The sequence below is a fragment of the Trachinotus anak genome, unplaced genomic scaffold (genome assembly GCF_046630095.1).
Source record: "Trachinotus anak isolate AG129_WGS33_773 ecotype Australia unplaced genomic scaffold, CSIRO_AGI_Tana_v1 ptg000002l, whole genome shotgun sequence".
NCBI classification, from domain to species: domain Eukaryota; kingdom Metazoa; phylum Chordata; class Actinopteri; order Carangiformes; family Carangidae; genus Trachinotus; species Trachinotus anak.
The window spans coordinates 15,742,578-15,761,317 of record NW_027273853.1 but is presented as its reverse complement, the minus strand read 5'-3'; the positions used below and the strand labels follow the sequence as shown (position 1 = coordinate 15,761,317).

Genomic DNA, 18,740 nt, shown 5'->3' with positions numbered 1-18,740 from the left:
ACTCTGTCTTTCTCTTCCCTTCTTAGTTCCTGCGGTGTTAGACAGTTAGTCTTGGTGTGTAAAAGGCTCACTAGAGAAAATGTAAATGAACTGATGATATAGGACTGTCTGAAGCAGAAAGATGACAGCATTGGTCATTTGTTGAAACACATGAAACCACTTACTGTATTTTCACGCTTACCTGGCACGCAGCCCCTTGGGATTGTGTAAATGATGTTGTTTGGACACCAGAGACAGCAGTTCGCTTCATGTCTTGGTTTTAATGGTGACAGTGACCTTTACCTAACCTTAACCATGCCCCTGATTTTTCCATTTAAGTTGTATTCTCAAGAGCTGAGTCCTGATTGATTTGGCTACACCCATGGTTACTGTGGCAACAGCAAACTGGATACCTTGTTGAGGAGTTGGTCATGGGCAGCCTGTTGTCTGCAGCTTTTCATCTAACAGCCCCCTGCAATATTTGAAACTGACTTTCTTTTAAGTGCTGGAAATTTGCTAACCCTGACGACAAATGCACTCTAGCATACACTGTGTACACCGTTTGCAGGTTGGGTTATGCTCGACAAGAACTATTTTGCACAATGTGTTTTCTAACCCATCAGAGGGCAAAAGTATTTATAGCTTTTTTAAATGGCCACACTGAAAGGCAGGGTGAAAAGCCTGCTGTCATAGAGAGGGGTGCAACGTGGTAACCGATTAAATATGGGCATAATTGCTCACATTTTCTGACAGTGTCTCATGGAAAGCATTCATAGGGCTGCACTCTGTTGTACACATGAAAAATTAAATAGCTTTGTTACAAATAGAAAAAGAGAGCTAGAGAGAAGTTCAAACCCAGACTCTTTTCTCATACACAGCTGGCCCATCATGGTGTGAAGTGGGTTTGAATGTCCAATTGTCAGTTTTAGAAAGTTACAGAAATTGATGGACACAGCCCCCCTATTCTGGCACTGGAAAGGTGTGGCGAGGGGGAAGGTTTATCAGTGAGATAAAACCCCTCTGGATTACATGCATGCATCATTTCCTGTGAATTCCTTGTGCATGTATGCATGACTATGCCATTAACAATGAAAACTACTATATAGAAAGGTGATATTGAATCTAAATGCATTGAATAGTTTTAGCAGAAAAACGCAGACCAAAAATTCATGAAAATATTAAGGATTATAATTTTTAGCAAACCTAACTCTCGAGAAGAAAATTATCAATGTAAATGAATTGTGTCTGAAACTAATCAGGACTATTTAGCAGGATATAAACTTTATCAACTCTTTCAGTTATTTTCACTGTCAGTCTGTCATCTAATACCCTTCCCCCTCTAGTTTACTCCATTTCAGTGTCTAATCTGTCCTCCCTGTCTTCCCACTCTATTGTTTTGTTTTTTCCTTCTCATCTTTCTCTTTTTGTTCTGACACTCCCCACTTCCCACTTGATTAAGTTACCCTACATATGCTTTATCATGTCCGTGTATGCAGACAAATGGCTTGATGAAAAGATTTGGTGGTGCATCACACCCATATCAAAGGTATGTGCTCATACAGTTTAAGTTTTGTTACCTTTGATGTTAAATATTATCCTGTAGCTCTAAATCATGTGCATGGTTTATTTGAATTCCTTCTATGTACAGAACAGATCAAGATTAAATTAATACAGAGCCTGCTTATAATTTTTCTTTTGTACTGATTTTCTTTTCCCTCCGTGTCCTCTCTGTCACACTGCCCTATTGTGAGTATGACTAATTTTATCCTGGAGTGAAAAACTAATTCACCTTTCTTTTTTAAAGTCTTATTCAAGAACAGTTTGGTAGAGGAATAGAAAATCAAAAATAGACAAAGGAAGATGGAGAGAAAAAAGAAAATGAAGACAGTGCTCTGTCCTCTGTGCTATGTGGAAGTGCGTTAGCCCACCCGCACGGTCCAACGACTCCCTGTTGGATCTGCGGAACGACAGGCACATTGTATAACAGCACAAAAGCGAAAGAAAGAAAGAATGATTCTGTCTTTATTTTATTTTTTCCACAAGCATTTCCTCACAGGCTGTGAAGCTCTCAGGAAGTTGTTACACCAGAGTCCAGCATTGTTCTGATTAATTTAAATAGTCTTTTAGTATTCAAGGAGTAGGGAGCCCCTCAGAGTTTACTATACACCCTGTTTGGTCTTCTATCCACCTGGTTTAGGAGGTTTACAGGCACAACATGAATGAGGAGGCAGAGAGAGAGAAGGAGAAAAGGAAAGGAGGGATGAGAAGGATGTGGAAGGAAAGAATTAAAAAGTCAATGAGGCTCATTTGATAAGTGTGTGTGTTTGTGTGAGTGTGTGTGTATGTCTGTTCTCAGCTCTTATCAGTGGTAGAACAGCACAGGTTAATTCTCATTCATCAGGGTTCAGAAATGGTGTGTGTGTGTCTGTGTTGGTTGGTGTTTACATGCATCTGTATGTATGTGATGTGCCTTTGTGTCCTTCAGACAAGGACAGTGAAGGTGTTACAGTCTGTCCAGAATGGAGAAGCACTGTGGGCTGAAACACAGATGTTTATAGCAGAACTCTCAGAGAGTTTGCATGTGTAACACAGTGGCAGAAAGAGCTGTAATGTTACAACATGACATACAGCTTGATTATGCTTTCATCACGACTATAAACCCACTGAGTCTGTTCACAGAGTGAACAGACAAACAGCTTATTCTCATATTGTTATGGATGAGTTATTGCTCATTACACAAAACCTAATCTATACCACATTAAGTTTGTAGATCAGACAGATGAACAGCATTTATCTCTGGAAGTTAGTGAAAAATCATGCTGTGCGTAAATTCCTGGGTATACAATACAAAGATACAACAACCTTTTTTAAAAATGGAATTTTAGTATTTTTTTATCTTAAAAAGAAAGTTAGATTTATAGTCATGTGGTCCTGAGAGGAAAAATACAACCTTTCACTGGGGAATCAATGCTTTTTAGTGGCACTGTAACTAACTGTTACCATTGTTAGTAAAATAGAAAAAGTGGCCTTATGGGCCTTTATATTCAGTATGGAAAATGCTTTATTAAGTCTTCCTAAAATGAAAAATCTGTTGTCCTAAGAAGTTATTGCTAAGCTGCTTTGTCGCTTCACCTCTCAGAAATGACCTGTCAATCAAATTGCTGTGGCCAAAAGTGTGATATCATTGTCCCATTGTTGTGAGGTTTCTGTTCTTAGTGCTGCAGCTGTAAGGTATGCATTAAGGCATATAAAGCAGTTTTGACTGAAGCTCTTTATCCGTGCTTGCATTGCTTTAAGATTCTGACATAATCAGTGTGTTCAAAATATACATTCAACATGATTGGTGCAATTCTGACAGGTAATTTTCACCAAACATATCAGGCAGCAGAACCCCTCTCAGCATTTGGTTTTGTACCATAGGAGACTCTCTTTGCACAGTGCCTCCAGTTACACATTCACTTCACCTCACCGTTCAATTGAAGAACACAAATGTTGCCCATCCATTAAGGCTTGTAATTCATGTATTTATAGTTATTTTGGATGTAAGAAGTTTAATTCAGTGGCCCTAACTATTGAACACATCTCAGCAAAGTCTGTGTGTTTATACATAACCTGTATGAAGTTATTAAAAGGAACTGTGGTGCATTTGCTCATTGCAGTGTGGTTTCTGTTCATTGCAATCTGAAAAACAGATTCTGATTCTGATACCGATTCATGTACTACATGTTGTGTTTCTAATTAATCTATTAACACCATCTGTATTTCTATTGCTATGTGCAGCACCTTCTGTCTAATGAAAATGCCCTTATCTCCGGATCTGTCTTAATAAACCACATTCAGAGGCCATCTCATATGTGCACTCACGGGCAGTTATTAAATATATGTTCTATATTTTACAGTGTTTTCACTTCAGTTTTTTTTTTTTTTTTTTTACTATTCATTCATTTTACTTCTGTGTGACTCAAACAACTGTCTTTCAGAATTCTTTTAGTATTTAGTGTTTTGAAGGGCAACAGGAACTTAATGTTTCATTAGTAATATCTCCAAACATTGACAGTATGTCTAAAGCCAACCAGATGCCATTTTTGACATGGTTCCCCAAGTTATAGTAATCCTTTGATATGCTTAATTTTAACATGTATAATAAATTGTTTGCTGAGTGAGTTCATGATTGTCTTTGTTCTCTGGGTTCTCATTATGTGTATCTGCTCCTCTGACAGCCCAGATGTTGTAGCTGTGGTGCATATTGGAAAATGTGTGCCTTTGTTTTATTCCCATCTGGCGCTAAACCCCTGTATTGGAAAGCAAGCCAAAAAAAAAAAAAAAAAGAAATAAAAAAAGAACTGAAAGCAGAACAATAAATCCTCCTATCCTAATTAAGGATTTAGACAAACTTAGTGTCATGTCTCTCTTTCCCTGCCTGTGTGTGTGTGTGTGTGTGTGTGTGTGTGTGTGTGTGTGTGTGTGTGTGTGTGTTTGGGGGTGTGGTTGAGGTTATCTGTGCTATCGGGGCCCTGCCTTTAGATGCTCCTGGGCTGTACAAATAGATGACAGTTGTGATGAATGAGCTGCATTCATCACTACTGCACACACATACACACACACACACACACACACAAATATACACAAATGCACATACCACTGAGTCACACAAAACACATTCATACTCACCAACTCCCAAAATGATCTGCCATTTGGCTGATTCTCTTTTTCTTTTGTTGTTTTTTTTTAAATAAGGATTTTTTTGATGATGTGGGAGGATAACAGAGCGCGCGCGTGTGTGTGTGTGAAAGCTGAATGAGGGCTGTAAAAGACTGTAAAAGTGCAGGAGAAGACAGGTGCTGACTCATCTGTAACTTTCTCCCCAAATATCACCTCTTCTTTCATTACTACTTCCCTCTGCTAACAAAATGCCACATTCCTCCTCCCATGACTGGACATAGAGTACCCTTCTGACCCAGACAAAATACCAACCAGCTCTCTTCTCACTTCCCTTTCCCCCCTTACCTCCTCTGTTAACCAATAACTCATTCTTAATTACACATCTCATTCTTTGATACTTGAACACAGTTTTCATTCTTTCATGTTTTTGTGAGGAGTGTAATTCATTTCCCTCACCCCGCCCTTTCTATGTCTATTTTAGTTTGTGATTTTGCACTTTTCTTGTCTGTGTACAGTCATTTTAGTCATCCAGGTTGTAAAATGTCAGAGCAAATCACAAAACAATTCTCTGGACTTCCTTTTGGCCAAAGAAATCTTATCTTATTGAGGGAAAGGGACAGCAACACCACTTATCTGTGGCTTGCCATAACATCATTACCTCAGCAGTTTCCCAAAACACCTATGAACTCAGTTCTGGTTGCCAAAAGGAAGATACCCTGTGTGCAGGTGTTCCCAACTACATCCTCATCCACTTCAAAAACGTCCTCTAAGGATTTCTCACCTGAACTAAAAAAAGAACAGACCAGATATCAAAACTAAACATTTTTATACAGGCCAGCACTCTGCGTACTTTTGTCCAGACTCAGAACATGCATGAAATTTTGTTGCATTCAGGTGGAGACAGTGAGAAATTTCAGAATAGAAAACACAGGACACCTGTCCCTTCCTAAATACAGAATGACTTTTCAAGCAGATTTTTTGACTGCATTGTTGAACATGTGATTCTAGAAAGATTAAAAAAAAATACACCTAACACCAAAGTAGTTCCAGACATGGCAGACATCACTTTAATTTCTTTGTTAACGGGGTGATTTTTCTATTCAACTAAGCTGCAAGTCAAATACATATCATCACAGCCAGTGACCAGGAGGTGACTCACCAACCAGCTGACTGATATTCTTGCTCTGAGAAGACAAATGCCTTGTAATCAAATACACAGAGCATGGCCTGAGTATCAGGTCTAGTAATGAAGGGCACTTTCATTAAAGCAGCCTCCTTCCTGTGAGTGGGGTATGTGTAATGAGAGGAAAGGAAAGCTACGCATTTGCAGTCATGCTGAAACAAATGAAGGTGTAAGAATCTAAGAGATTATGATTCACACAGCAGTGCTCCTGGAGAATGAAGAAAACAACGCAGGCAAACAAGATTTTATTAGAAAGGCAGATGGTTAAAATTAGGAGCCAGGTGAGAGAGGAAGAGCAGAGGTCAAAGTTAAGCATGACATTGAGAATTTGTGAGTGGACTGCAAAATCCATTATTCTTTTCTTCTGTTGTGTCACCAAGTGACAGTGGATGCAGTTATCAGAGCTTCAAGTTGTTTGCAGCTGACAGTCTGTCACTCACACACACAGTCAGATGGACAGGCTCAAGTGGATCTGAGGATACCAGCCACCTCATTTCTGCTCAGTTACTTTGATGTCCTTCACTTTTCACTCTTTCTTTACATGTACAGGATATCTCAAACAGCTTGATGCATTGGCTTTACTAGATAGCAGACAGTAAAAAGTGACAGGAAACAGAGAAACTGGGAAACATATAACCAATGTGTGTGTGTGCGTATAAATATATACATAAACGCACACATATTATTAGCATCACCCAATGGTTAGCCTCTACTCAGCTTATTTTTTTTAGCTCTTTATTAGGGTTATTAGGGTTATAGGGAAATGACAACAGAGGGCTAAATACTGTTGTTGTGGTCATGTGTACCTTCTGTGTACCACATATGTCTTGATATGTTGCACTAAGACGTTTTTTTTGTTGTTTTTGTTTTTAGTTTTGTAAATTAGAGTTTATGTGCGTCTTGAAAAGGTCTTGGGGTGTGCAGTCAGCAGATTGCTGTTAAGTGGAGGTTCAACGTGCATTATTGGGATGGGGAGAGGGCATCAATCTCTATCAGCACTCCCATAGGATAAATCCACCCACATGCTGACAGGAGCTGCAAACACTCTATATTAAATGAGCTCAACATGGTTCACATTCTAGTGCATTTCCTGCTTGAAAGAAACACTTTCAATGCAAATATTTTAATGTTTCAAAATCCAAAACTTACTATGGAATAATTATAGGCTACTCGGGCAGGTTATGATAAATGAAGCATGTTAATGATAATTACTTCTCTGTGGTGATCTAATTATTCTCTGTGTTAACTACATTAGATTTCTGCTGACATTTTTTTACTAACATTTAACTAGCAGTTTTGGATTTTTGCGAATTTGTAAAAGTCATAAGCAAAACTGAAACTAATTCAAACAAACTGTGTCATTCCAAAATCATATTTAAGCAATACATTCCTGGGAAGTTTCTAGATTCAGCTCATTTTCTCAATTCTTTAAAGGCTATAATCATATCATGCGATCTAAAGCTGCACACTACACATTAGAAGTCTTAATCATTTGTCACTTGTGCAGAAAAAATAACAGCACACATATGGTTGACCTTGCTTTCAAGACACTGCACTGCTCTAGCAATTTAAGCCTTGGATGATGTGTGGATGATTGCAATTGTGCCTCAGATATGAAATCATAAGAATGATTTTGTCAAAATCTGGTGGTATTACTATTCACCATTCTTTTAGTATTCTAGGTAAATCAAAACCAGTATTCTTTTTTTTTACTTTTTTCATATTATCTTCTCTTGAAATTTGAATTTCTCAACATAATACCAAAATCAGGTATATTTACACATGCAAAAAAAATTACCAGAGGAGTTACTGTGTTTTAAAATCTATTCTTTGAAGATGTTTTCAGTCTTTGATGTCAGTTTACACTATTATGGATAAATATTAATGCAGTACTATTGGAGGTACTGGATTGTTTGAGTGGATTAAAGGGCATTTCATTTGTTTTTCAGAGACTCGGGAGGACCGCACTAAGAGACTGTTCAGACATTACACTGTGGGATCCTACGACAACTTCACCTCATACAGGTACAGCCTCTTTCTCTGTGTTATCATGCTACTGCAGTGTGCAGGCCATGTGTTTTAGTACATACTAAACTGTACAAACAATACTAGTCACATCACATACTGCTTCCTTACCTGAAGAGGGCTAATGAACAGTTAGAGTGCTTTGGAGCTGCTGCCATCTGAAGGCATCATGCAGCCAGTGCACCCAGTTCTAACTGTAAATTGCACATGAAACTGTGTTGCATAACTCTGCTTAACAGTACGTTTTTATCTGTATGTGTCAGTATCTGTGCACACACAGGCATAATACACCGTATGCTCTACACACATGTGTTTGAGAACATGCACGGTTTTGTGCTTTATATGTTTATTAGTTACTGCCAGGATATTCTCATTCAATTCCACCCTTGTCTCAAGCTGACATTTATTGTGCAGAGAGTGTGAGTGCTGTGTGTAAGCTGAGGGTGGAATGGCAAGCTATGTGAGGTTTTGTTATGATGCAAATTCTCACTTTAATATCATAGTATGTCAGACAAAGAGACACAGAGCTAGTCTGAGTGAGCACTGTTTCCATCCACTTTCTCAGCCTTTTATGAAATGTCAGGTTCTTGCTTTCTAGGTTTTAGTTGGATTAAATGTCACTTCTTCTATCAGAGCTGAAGGGATTTTGAATTAGCATTAGTACAGGCACAAGTCTGTGATAGTCACAGACATTACATGGTATGTATATATTTTTGTTTTGAAGTGGCTGCAAGTTCTTGTAACCAAATGTAGTTTAGGGTAGAAATATAAAATAAGGTAAATTTCTTGCTTTCCAGAGGTGCCACAGTAAAAACACTGAATGAAATCATAGAAGGTTGTAGCTATGAGGGTTTAAGGGCCAGATGCAACATATGAATGTCTTAGTAAAATACCAGTTGCATATTCCAGCATAAGGCCCATATAGGACAGAAACTTAGTGAGTTAAGCCGTACAGTTTCTTTGATGGACATCTGAACTGCAGTCTGAGGAATATTAGACTCAAAAATGTCAAAGGGCAGTTTTATTTTGAGTAAACATTCACAATTTTGAAATGGGAATTACATGATAGGTTTTAGTTATATAGGTGGATAGAGATTGTGAACAAGGACATTGAGCATTTTGCATTAACATTGCATTTTGGGACATAAAGCAGAGATGAAATCAAAGTGGATAAAAGGATTTGGATAGAAACAAAGTATCATAGTGATGTTGAACCAACACAGTTTTCTGTGCATAATAACTGGTGCAAAAGTGGATAGATAGCTTTTCACGAAACCGAACCTTTGACCTCCCTTCTGCAGAAAGGTTTGTTACGGGTCTCCTGGCTCCAGCAGCAGGAGCTTTGTGTTCCCTTGGTAAGTCTGAGAGAGTGGAGTGTAACTAAGCTAATGGAGACTGCAGCCGCCCACTGAGTTGCAACCTGAACACTAGCTCTCTACATCTGCCTTAGCTGTGACGAAGGATAGCAGATAATGCTGAAAATCACAAATAGTACAAAACTCGTAGCTTTTGTGTTGGTGTTCAGGATGTAAACTAGCTGCAGTCTCTTCAGTCAACGTGTGTTGTGAAGAGATTTGAAAAAACGCTGGAATTTTCTGTGTACACCAAGTTTAAGTTAAGGACTATTGGGTTATTGTGACATGAGGTATGATATATTCAGGTCATCTTATAAAATTTTATTCTTACTTTACTACTCTGCAATAGCCTTTTTTCACATGCCTTATAGTTTACACCCTCCCTCCATATACCTCTTTGTGCATCATAAATATAGATTAAAATATTACAACTCATACTTCCCTTTCATCCAAATGTTCCCAGTCAGTCAGTTTAGTGAAGGACAGGTGGTCTGAATCTTTTTTGCACACACAACTAGCCATCATGCTAAAGACTGCTTTACTAACTCTGCTCTGGTGTTGGCACAAAGGCTTCGGAATACAGATGCATAGCTTGAGAAAACGCATACAAATGTACCTAAGTTCACACCATCTAACAGTCTTCACCTCTCAACAAAGGCAATGATGAACTGCTCATTTACAGTACTTTTGCCTCCTATTCCCTCTGTCATTAGTGGGGGGATAATATTGCAACTGAGCCATCTCTGTCAGTTTCTTTAGCAGAAGTCCTCAACACCCTCTCCAGCTGCTGTCTCATCTGAAGGATCAACCAGGAGATTGATTCACTCTTAGGCCTTATCCTGAAAATACTTCAATCACGAGGACTCTCTATTTTGCCTGCTCACTCTCTCTCACACTCTTACTCTCTTTACCAATTTGTGTGTGTGTGTGTGTGTGTGTGTGTGTGTGTGTGCGCGTGTGCGTGTGTGTGTGTGTGTGTGTGTGTGTACACACACCTCAATCTCCTCCCACTTCTCAACCCCCACCGACCGACCCTATTTACTCTCCTGCCCTTCCTCTCGCCCCTCTCGCCTTGTGCATGTGTGAGGATGGTGTTGGATTCATACCTGCTCTCTTTCTGTTCTCTCCTTCACAGTGACTATATCATAGAGGAGAAGAATGCTGTTTTACAGAAGAAAGAAAATGAAGGATTTGGCTTTGTCCTGCGGGGAGCCAAAGGTGAGATAAACACACACACACACACACACCTTTGCCAAAATATTCCCATTCACTCCCTACCTGTTTTCAACATATATGAGAGTTTTGATGTAAGAAGTAGTTAGTGAATCTGAGTCACTGAGTATGGCTCAGTCTCAATTGTCACTGTGTGAGTCAACAACATGACCAGCTTTGGTCAACATTCAGCTTGTATACTCAGATGCACTTAGGCTTGTGTGTATATGTGTGTGTGAGCGAGTGAGTGCATGATGCCCCTTTGGTGGCGTCATTGTTGGCTGAGCTGTCAGCTAGCTGTCCCATCTGTTCCCCACACATGGCGTTGAGGTTTAGTAGAGACACATTCGTCTTTCCCCTCCTCTTTTATTTCATCATTCCTCTGTCAGTCCTTGTTTTTCTTCCTCTGTGCTGTTATTCCCCTCCTTCATATCCTTCCTGTCCATTATCCTATCAAAGATTTGACACAATCACTTTCATACCTTCTGCATTTGAACAGAAATCGCCTTCTACACATCTCCATCACAAGAAATTCATTTTACTCATGCACGTGCCAGCTCCTTGCTCAGGCTGGTTACCATGGCAACCTCTCTTAGGCACCTTGCCGGGAGTCTGTTACTGCTCCATCACTCACTACCATAGATCTTGGCTCACCCTGCTCTCTTTTACTCACTCTGACTTTTACTCCCCAGGAACCTTAAACACACACACACACACACACACACAAACACGCACTCACACACTCACTGCAGTTCTCTTAGTGGTCCTCTGAGAACTCTCATGGTCCTCTGAGAGCTCTTAGTTGGATTCGCTCCAAGATTAAATGGAGTTTGTAGTAGCACATTCACTTAACAAAGTGTGCTTGTGCACTGTATGTCCCATTTTGTTGAGACATGCATGAAGTTGTGGAAATGTGAGCATGTGTTTGTAGCACCTACATGCATAAGTGATATTGTTAAGGTGCAGCAGGTGACATCAATGCATCCACTCAGGGAAACAAAAACTAGTCAAAAGAAGCTATAGATTTTACTTAACTGTTCTGAGCAGGTTTTCTTTGTGTGTTTCCCCTCAGCTGAGACACCCATTGAAGAGTTCACCCCCACCCCAGCCTTCCCTGCCCTGCAGTACCTGGAGTCTGTGGATGTGGAGGGAGTGGCCTGGAGGGCTGGTCTAAGGACAGGAGACTTCCTCATTGAGGTAAGTTAGGACCGCTCTTCATCTTCTATTAATGGCGTTGAAAATAAAGAGACCCTGACTTACTAGAATTTGGTACAATAGTGCTTTAATGTCAGCATCCCTGTTAACAATAAGGTTAAATGTGTCAGCATGTCTCACTCTGTGTGTTTTCTCTTAGGTGAATGGGGTGAATGTAGTGAAGGTGGGCCATAAGCAGGTGGTGTCCTTGATCCGGCAAGGGGGCAGCAGGCTGCTGATGAAGGTGGTGTCTGTCACACGCAAACCTGAGTCTGAGGAAGTCGTTCGCAAGAAAGGTATCGACCAAAGGAATGGAATTACATGCAAAACAGTACATGCTAAATTCAGATTTCCACATATTAACTATTACATTTTAAATGTAATGCATGTAATATTTATATTTTTTCATCAAATGTCTCTAGAACAGGTGCCAGTGCAATTGAGACATATAAGTTGGTTTCATGTACAGAGGATTTAGGAAAATATGTGTTTGTGTTGTCAAGGTGATTTCTACCACATTTCCCTGCTGTAAATTCATGTGGTTTCCATGTCAACCACCGCTCACCATTACTCAGCTCCCACACAGTCCTGTCACTATGACCTCAGGACTGTGTACACTGCAAGTGTGTGTGTGTGTGTGTGTGTGTGTGTGTGCGCACGCGCGTGTGTGTGTGTGTGTGTGCGTGTGCGTGTGCGTGCGTGCGCACATGTGCGTAGTAGAGGGATGTGTGCACCTCCTTTGTGATTATTGAGACTTACATTCACTCATTTGACAGACGCTTTTATCCAAAGCAACTTACGAGTGAGGAACATCACTAATGCTTCATTGCAGTAGGAGGCAAGCCAAGATCTTGATACTAAGCACTACATCTTTCGTAAGTGCAAGAAATGCACTGAAAGTGCATAATAAATGCTAGTTAGGTATGTTAGAGTAGAGGTGTTAGGAGAGGAGGTGCTGTCAGAGGAGATTCTTGAAGATAAAGAGGGATGACCCTGCTCCAGGATGACTAAGATCTCAGTCTTGTAGAAGTTTAGTTGAAGGTGGCATTTCTTCATCCATTTGGAAATGTCAGAGAGACAGGCTTAGAGCCAGGCTTAGATGTGGGGTCGTCTGGCGTGAACAACAGATATAGTTGAGTGTCATCTGCATAGCGGTGATATGAGAAGATGTAGAGAATTGGACCCAAGGAAGTGGTGTATATTGCAAACAGAAGGGGTCCCAGTGCCGAAGCATGGGTCACCCCTGTGGTAAGAGGATGGGATAAGCACCACTGAGATAGGATTCAAACCAAGAGAGCACTTTGCCAAAGATGCCCATGTGAGAGAATACAGACAGCAGGATGCAGTGGTTCAGCGTATCAAAGGATGCTGATAGGTCCAGCAAGATAAGAACCGAGAACTGGGCTGCAGCTCAAGCTGCCCATAGGGCTTCTGTCACAGACAACAGAGCCAATTTGATGGAGGGGCCCCTCTTAAAGCCTGGCTGATTTGGATTAAAGAGGTCATTCTGTGAGAGGAATTCTGATACCTGCTTGAAAACTGCCCTTTTGATATACTTCGATAAGAATGGAAATAGTGAGACCAGTTAATAGTTCTCCACTTGAGCAGGTCAAGTGAGGGGTTTTTGAGCAGCTCGAGCCTGTTTGAATGCGGTTGGAAATGTTACCGAAGCCAGTTAAGCATTTATCTCATGTGTTATTGCTGGCACAGTCATGGGAGATATGGCTAGGAGGAGATTTGTGGGAAGGGGGTCCAGTGCACATGTAGTAGGACCACTATTGGTCGGAGGTTTTGACACATCATTCTCAGTGAGAAAGGTGAATAAGAAAGAAGATGCGTCCTTGACCTGGGGATGTGGTAGGACTACTACATGTTACACTTTTTGAAGCCTTGCACTGGATGTCTCTGAGAGGTTCAGTTTACTGAGTGTCTGTGATACTGCTGATCTTACTGTAAAAAAGTGGTTTTGGCAGCACTAATATTGGATGAGAAGGAATATAGAAGTGACTGATAGCCCTTGAGGTCAGCAGGGTCTATGATTTTATGCGATTTTCTCTCAGCAGCTCTGAGATCGGTATGCAGCTTTCAGATGGTGTCAGTCAGCCATGGGTGAGGCAGGTTAAAGTGGGCAGTTTGGGTAGATAGAGGACCAAGGCTGTCCAGGCATAAGGTCAGAGTTGAGCAGAGAGAATCTGTGGCATCATCGATTTCTAATGAGGAAAATGTGCTTATAGGAGGTGACCACCAAGGAAAAGTGTGTGGGAGACAAGCTGCAGAGGTTGGGGAGAGGGTGGCAGTTCTGAGAGGCATCCAATGAACCAAATAGTAGTCAGAGTGGGGAGTTTTGACTGGTAGGCAGTCTGTGGCACAATTTTGGGTCAGAATAAGGTCAAGTTCTTTACCAGCTTTGTTAGTAAGAGGGTTGCAGACCCATTTCAGGTCAAATGACTATACTGGGGACAGGAAGTCTTCAGCACTTGGATTGTCGAAGTGGATGCTCAGTAACGGACAACCATGCTCAGGAGTAAAAGACAACAGTGTGTCAAGGTCATCCACAGAATCACCTAGTTCTTCTTGGTAGACGGTAAATGACAACCACAGAAACGTTTACTGGTGCAGTAACCAGAGATACACAGACAGTGATAAATGAGTTTGACCAAGTTGCAGTGGGACAGTACTGTATCAACACAGTCCTGCTACTTACGGCCTTATGGTCTCTTTTAATCTCTCTTTCCCCATCTATTGTTCTCTCTTCTCCTCCTGTCTGAGTCATCTCTTTTGTCTTTGTATCTTTCCTTATGCTTGTCTCTTTTAAATAAGCCTCATCTCCTGTTTTTATCATTTCTTGATATGCCTGATACCAATATATTGGTACTGGAAATAATGTGTGTCTCTATATGACAGAATTAGAAGAGAAGATTAATACCCTTCCCATTTCAGTCAGTTAAATATGAGTCTACAGCCTATAGCTGGCCAGTTTAGCATAGCACAGAGACTATAAACAGTAAAACAGCTTTCCTGAGTTCTTTGCAGAGTTGAACAAAAAGTCCAGCTCCTCTAAGGCTCACTAATTGACACATTATATCTCATTTATTTAACCTGTGCAAAAACATAAATATAAAAATGCCAGTACACCGTTTTATGAAGTTATGTACTAGACTGTTTCTTGGCTTTGACCATTTGCCAGGCAGACAGCAGGCCAGTTGCTGGCTTTAGCATCATATTGAACAGACAGACATGACAAGTGGTATTGACCTTCTTATCTAACTCTCAGCAAGACAGTGAATCAGGATATACACTCCCCAACCACTTTATTAGGAACACCTGTAAACTTGCTTATTCGTGCAATTATCAAATCATGTGGCAGCAGTGCAATGTATAAAATCATACAGATACAGGTCAGGAGCTTCAGTATACGGAAAAATGTGATCTCAGTGACTTCGATTCTGGCATGACTCTTGGTGCCAGACGGGCTGATATAAGTATTTCTGAAACCGCTGATCTTCTGGGAGTTTCACACAGAGTAAACAGTCTCTAGAGTTTACTCAGAATGGTGTGAAAAACAAAAAGCATCTAGTGCGTGGGAGTTCTGCAGACTGAAATGCATTGATACTGAGAGAGGTCAGAGGAGAATGGCCAGACCTTGAGGTGAATGGGCGTCAACAGTAGAAGACCATATTAGATTCCAATCCTGTTAGCAAGAACAGAAATCTACAGAGGCTACAGTGGACACAGGTTCACCAAAACTGGACACAAAATGTAGCTTGTAAATCTGATGAATCTGGATTTCTAGTGATGGTCGGGTCAATAGCATGAATCCATGGGCCAAACCTGCCTTGTGTCAACAGTCCAGGCTGGTAGTGGTGGTGTAATGGTGTGGGGAATGTTTCCTTGGCACACTTGGGTCCCTAAATACCAAACAATCATTGTTTGAAAACCACAGACCATGTGAGTATTGTTGCTGACCATGTGCATCTTTTTATGGCCACAATTTACCATCTTCTAATGGCTACCTCCAGCAAGATAATGCACCATGTCACAAAGCAATAGTCTCAAACTGGTGTCATGAAAATGACAATGAGTTCAGTGAATTTCAGTGGCCTCCTCAGTCACCAGATCTGAATCCAGTAAAACACTCTTGGGTAGGTTTGTGGTAGAATGGGACATCAAGGGCAACAAGAATGTGCAGCTGACAAATCTGCAGAAATTATGTGATACAATGATGTCATCATGGACCAGAATCTCAAAGAAATGTTTTCAACATCCTGTGGAATCCATGCCATAAAGAAGTGAGGCTGTTTTGAGAGAAAAGGGAGAACCTACCCATTATTAGCCATATAACTACCCTTTTTTTCTTTACTTGCTTTCCATATTATGGACAACACAATCATGGTATATGTTTTGGAACTATAAGCAAATATGTATGTATATTTTGCATTTATGTAGAACACCTGTACCTTTAATTAGTGGTGCATGTCCATTGTATTCCAAAGTGATTTTCATGTTGCCTCCATTAAAGCTTGCCTATTTCTGCTTGTGTCTCACCTGCTGAGATCATAGATTTGATAGCAGGTAGGAGTGAGGTGGATTGATAAGACAATAGTTGATAAGAACCCTGTCTTGTGAATCTAATAAAAGATTGGCAGACAGATTCAAGTGCTGAGACACAAACAGTGCAAACTGCTGTACACAAGATGGAGTGTTTCTAGTGATGCTGAGGTGAGGTAGAATGGGATTTTTCACTCCGTTTCAAACTTCTCCTAAATTTCTCCTTTTTTTACATTCTAAGCTGTGTTGAACACCCTCTGCCCCTGCACTGCTCCACCACCGTGACATACTGTGCATATTGTGCTGCACCTTTGCACAGACGCATGCTCACATATACGCACTCACACACACACTTGCAAGCAAACACATTCTCTGCACCATGCGCGGCCTCACTACTGCCACCGTTGCCATGGTGACTACACTGCATGTTTGAATTAAGCATTACATTACAGCAGAAGCATCTCTCTCTCCCTCTAACTCTGTCTCTGTTCCTCTCTCTTTCTCCATCCCCCTCCATCTCCTCTGCACCTTGTTACTGTACCAGAATGTGCAGACTGGTGAGGAAATGAAGATGTTTGATATGGACTGTACCGCGGATGGCGTATGTGCGCTGGATCTGCAGCTGCTGACAACAGCAGGATAGTTGGGCTCTAGTAAGGCACCAGGGCATCCGTTGGATTTAGAGATCTATCGCTCTACATTGGTGCATTGAGTGTTATCTGGTCGAGCTAAGATAGAGTGACTGATCCAGTTGTATTGTGGGGTATTGTTAGGAAACTTGGGTTTGTTAAAGCATGTAGAGACTTCTGTTGTATGTGGTTTTGTGATTACTGTTCGACTGCATGGCATTACGTTGTTACTGCAGACTAATACATGACTGATTTGGTTAATTACAGTGTCTATTGAGACCTAATTTAAACCTGTAACTCCGTGGTTTGCATTTGGAACTAACATTTGGTAATTGTGTTTTATGGCTTTGACTGAGATGAAAACAGCCCAGTTGCCTTCTGTGTATAGTAGGATTGGGAGGCTCCCATGAGCTTTGTGGTATAAAGTCTGCCGCGCATCATTTTCCTTAGCTGATGAATTTACTGTCATCTCTTCATCTGTCAGCCCACATGTCATTATGCCCTCCCTCAGGGAGTTTTCTCTGTGTATCTGCATGTGGTCCAGCATGTGGGAGGATATGCATGTGTGTGTAAGTCGGTGTGTCGGTGTGTCTCTGTCTGATGCACACCTGCTAAATTCCAGACAGGCAGCATATTAAAAGTAAGATGGACGACTTTTTCCCTCTACTTGCCACACACATTTTATTCATTGTGCCTACTGTGGCGGACAAATTCTGTTGTTCTCTTTGCGATGGGAGGATTCGGAAATCTAGAGATGTTACAGAGAGGACTGAGTTGTACATTTACTGCCACTGGGCTCCTCGACAGAGAGGAATTTTTGCAGCACAAAGACTGAGAAACTGAAAGTCTTGGACACAGACTGACAAATTTAAAGACGTTGGACCAACAGAGAACAAAACATGAAGAAGTTGAGCTCCAACCGTAGCCTGAACAAGGTCCTGGCTAAGTGCGAGGCGTCCAGTTCATCTGAATTTGACCAGATCAAAGCAGTGAAGACGGGATGGGCTGGTCGTCTTGGGGATGCCAGGAGGGCACTGAGCCGCAAAACCAAAGGATTTTCATCTCCCTCAACTTCATCCTCAACACCATGCCTTTTCTCCACAGCTCCTCCACCACCCAAGAGAGCTCCAAGCACCACCCTAACACTGCGCTCCAAGTCCATGACTGCTGAACTTGAAGAACTGGGTGAGTGCCAGAGAGCTGGCATGCAAACTCCAAACTCTCCTCCTCCTATTCTGTCATATTTCTGCTTTCCCTTTGTCATTAAAACTTGGTGTGTCTCCTAACTTTTAGAATAGTCACTTCTGTTGGCTTGTTCTTGTCATTTTCCCTCCTCTGCTGACGCTATCTTTTTCCCACCAAGCTTCTGCTCGGAGGAGAAGAGGAGGTGAGTCTGAGGCAAGAAATTGAACCTTCTCTGAACATCATAAAGATAATTTATCGCTGCTGTGTCCATTTAAGCAGTGTTGATTAGAACAGAAGAGCAGAACACTTGAAATACGTGGACTCTCTCTTTCTTCACTTTTTGTCTTTTTTTTTCTTTCAACTCTTAACACTCATTCCCTAATGGTCATCAAGGAAACACAGTGAACTTGTATTGAGATCACAGAGCGCAGTGATTTTGTACAATACCACAGAGCATGATCTCACTATAGTGTATAACTACATTTTCAATCACAGTTTGTACTCATTTCTGTGTTATCAGTATCAGAAATGATGGCATTTTTTCATGGACTTATGTCTTGGGATTTAGTTCTCGCTCATTTCCTTCTCAACAGAGAGACTAGATGAGATGTTGGCATCCCAGGAGTCTATGTTGCGTTCTCAGCCCTCAGAGGCAGACTACAGAGCAGCCACTGTCAAACAACGGCCTACCAGCAGGAGAATAACACCAGCAGAGATCAGTGTGAGTGCACCTACACGCAGCACACTGGCAGACAGCACATACCACTA

The 18,740-nt window shown here is 41.1% G+C and overlaps 1 protein-coding gene across 2 annotated transcripts in view; it reads left to right on the top strand.

Moving 5' to 3' along the window:
- Positions 1-18,740, top strand: part of shank3a (SH3 and multiple ankyrin repeat domains 3a) — a 171,914-nt gene that overhangs the window by 139,113 nt on the left and 14,061 nt on the right. Inside the window, exons 19-25 of one of the 2 annotated variants that reach the window (XM_071501330.1) lie at positions 7,774-7,849; positions 10,340-10,422; positions 11,489-11,613; positions 11,771-11,906; positions 17,892-17,972; positions 18,151-18,174; positions 18,566-18,693. In XM_071501330.1, the coding sequence (XP_071357431.1) occupies positions 7,774-7,849; positions 10,340-10,422; positions 11,489-11,613; positions 11,771-11,906; positions 17,892-17,972; positions 18,151-18,174; positions 18,566-18,693 (653 nt within the window). The remainder of the gene's footprint in view (positions 1-7,773; positions 7,850-10,339; positions 10,423-11,488; positions 11,614-11,770; positions 11,907-17,891; positions 17,973-18,150; positions 18,175-18,565; positions 18,694-18,740) is intronic. The other variant, XM_071501331.1, reaches the window with a different exon arrangement.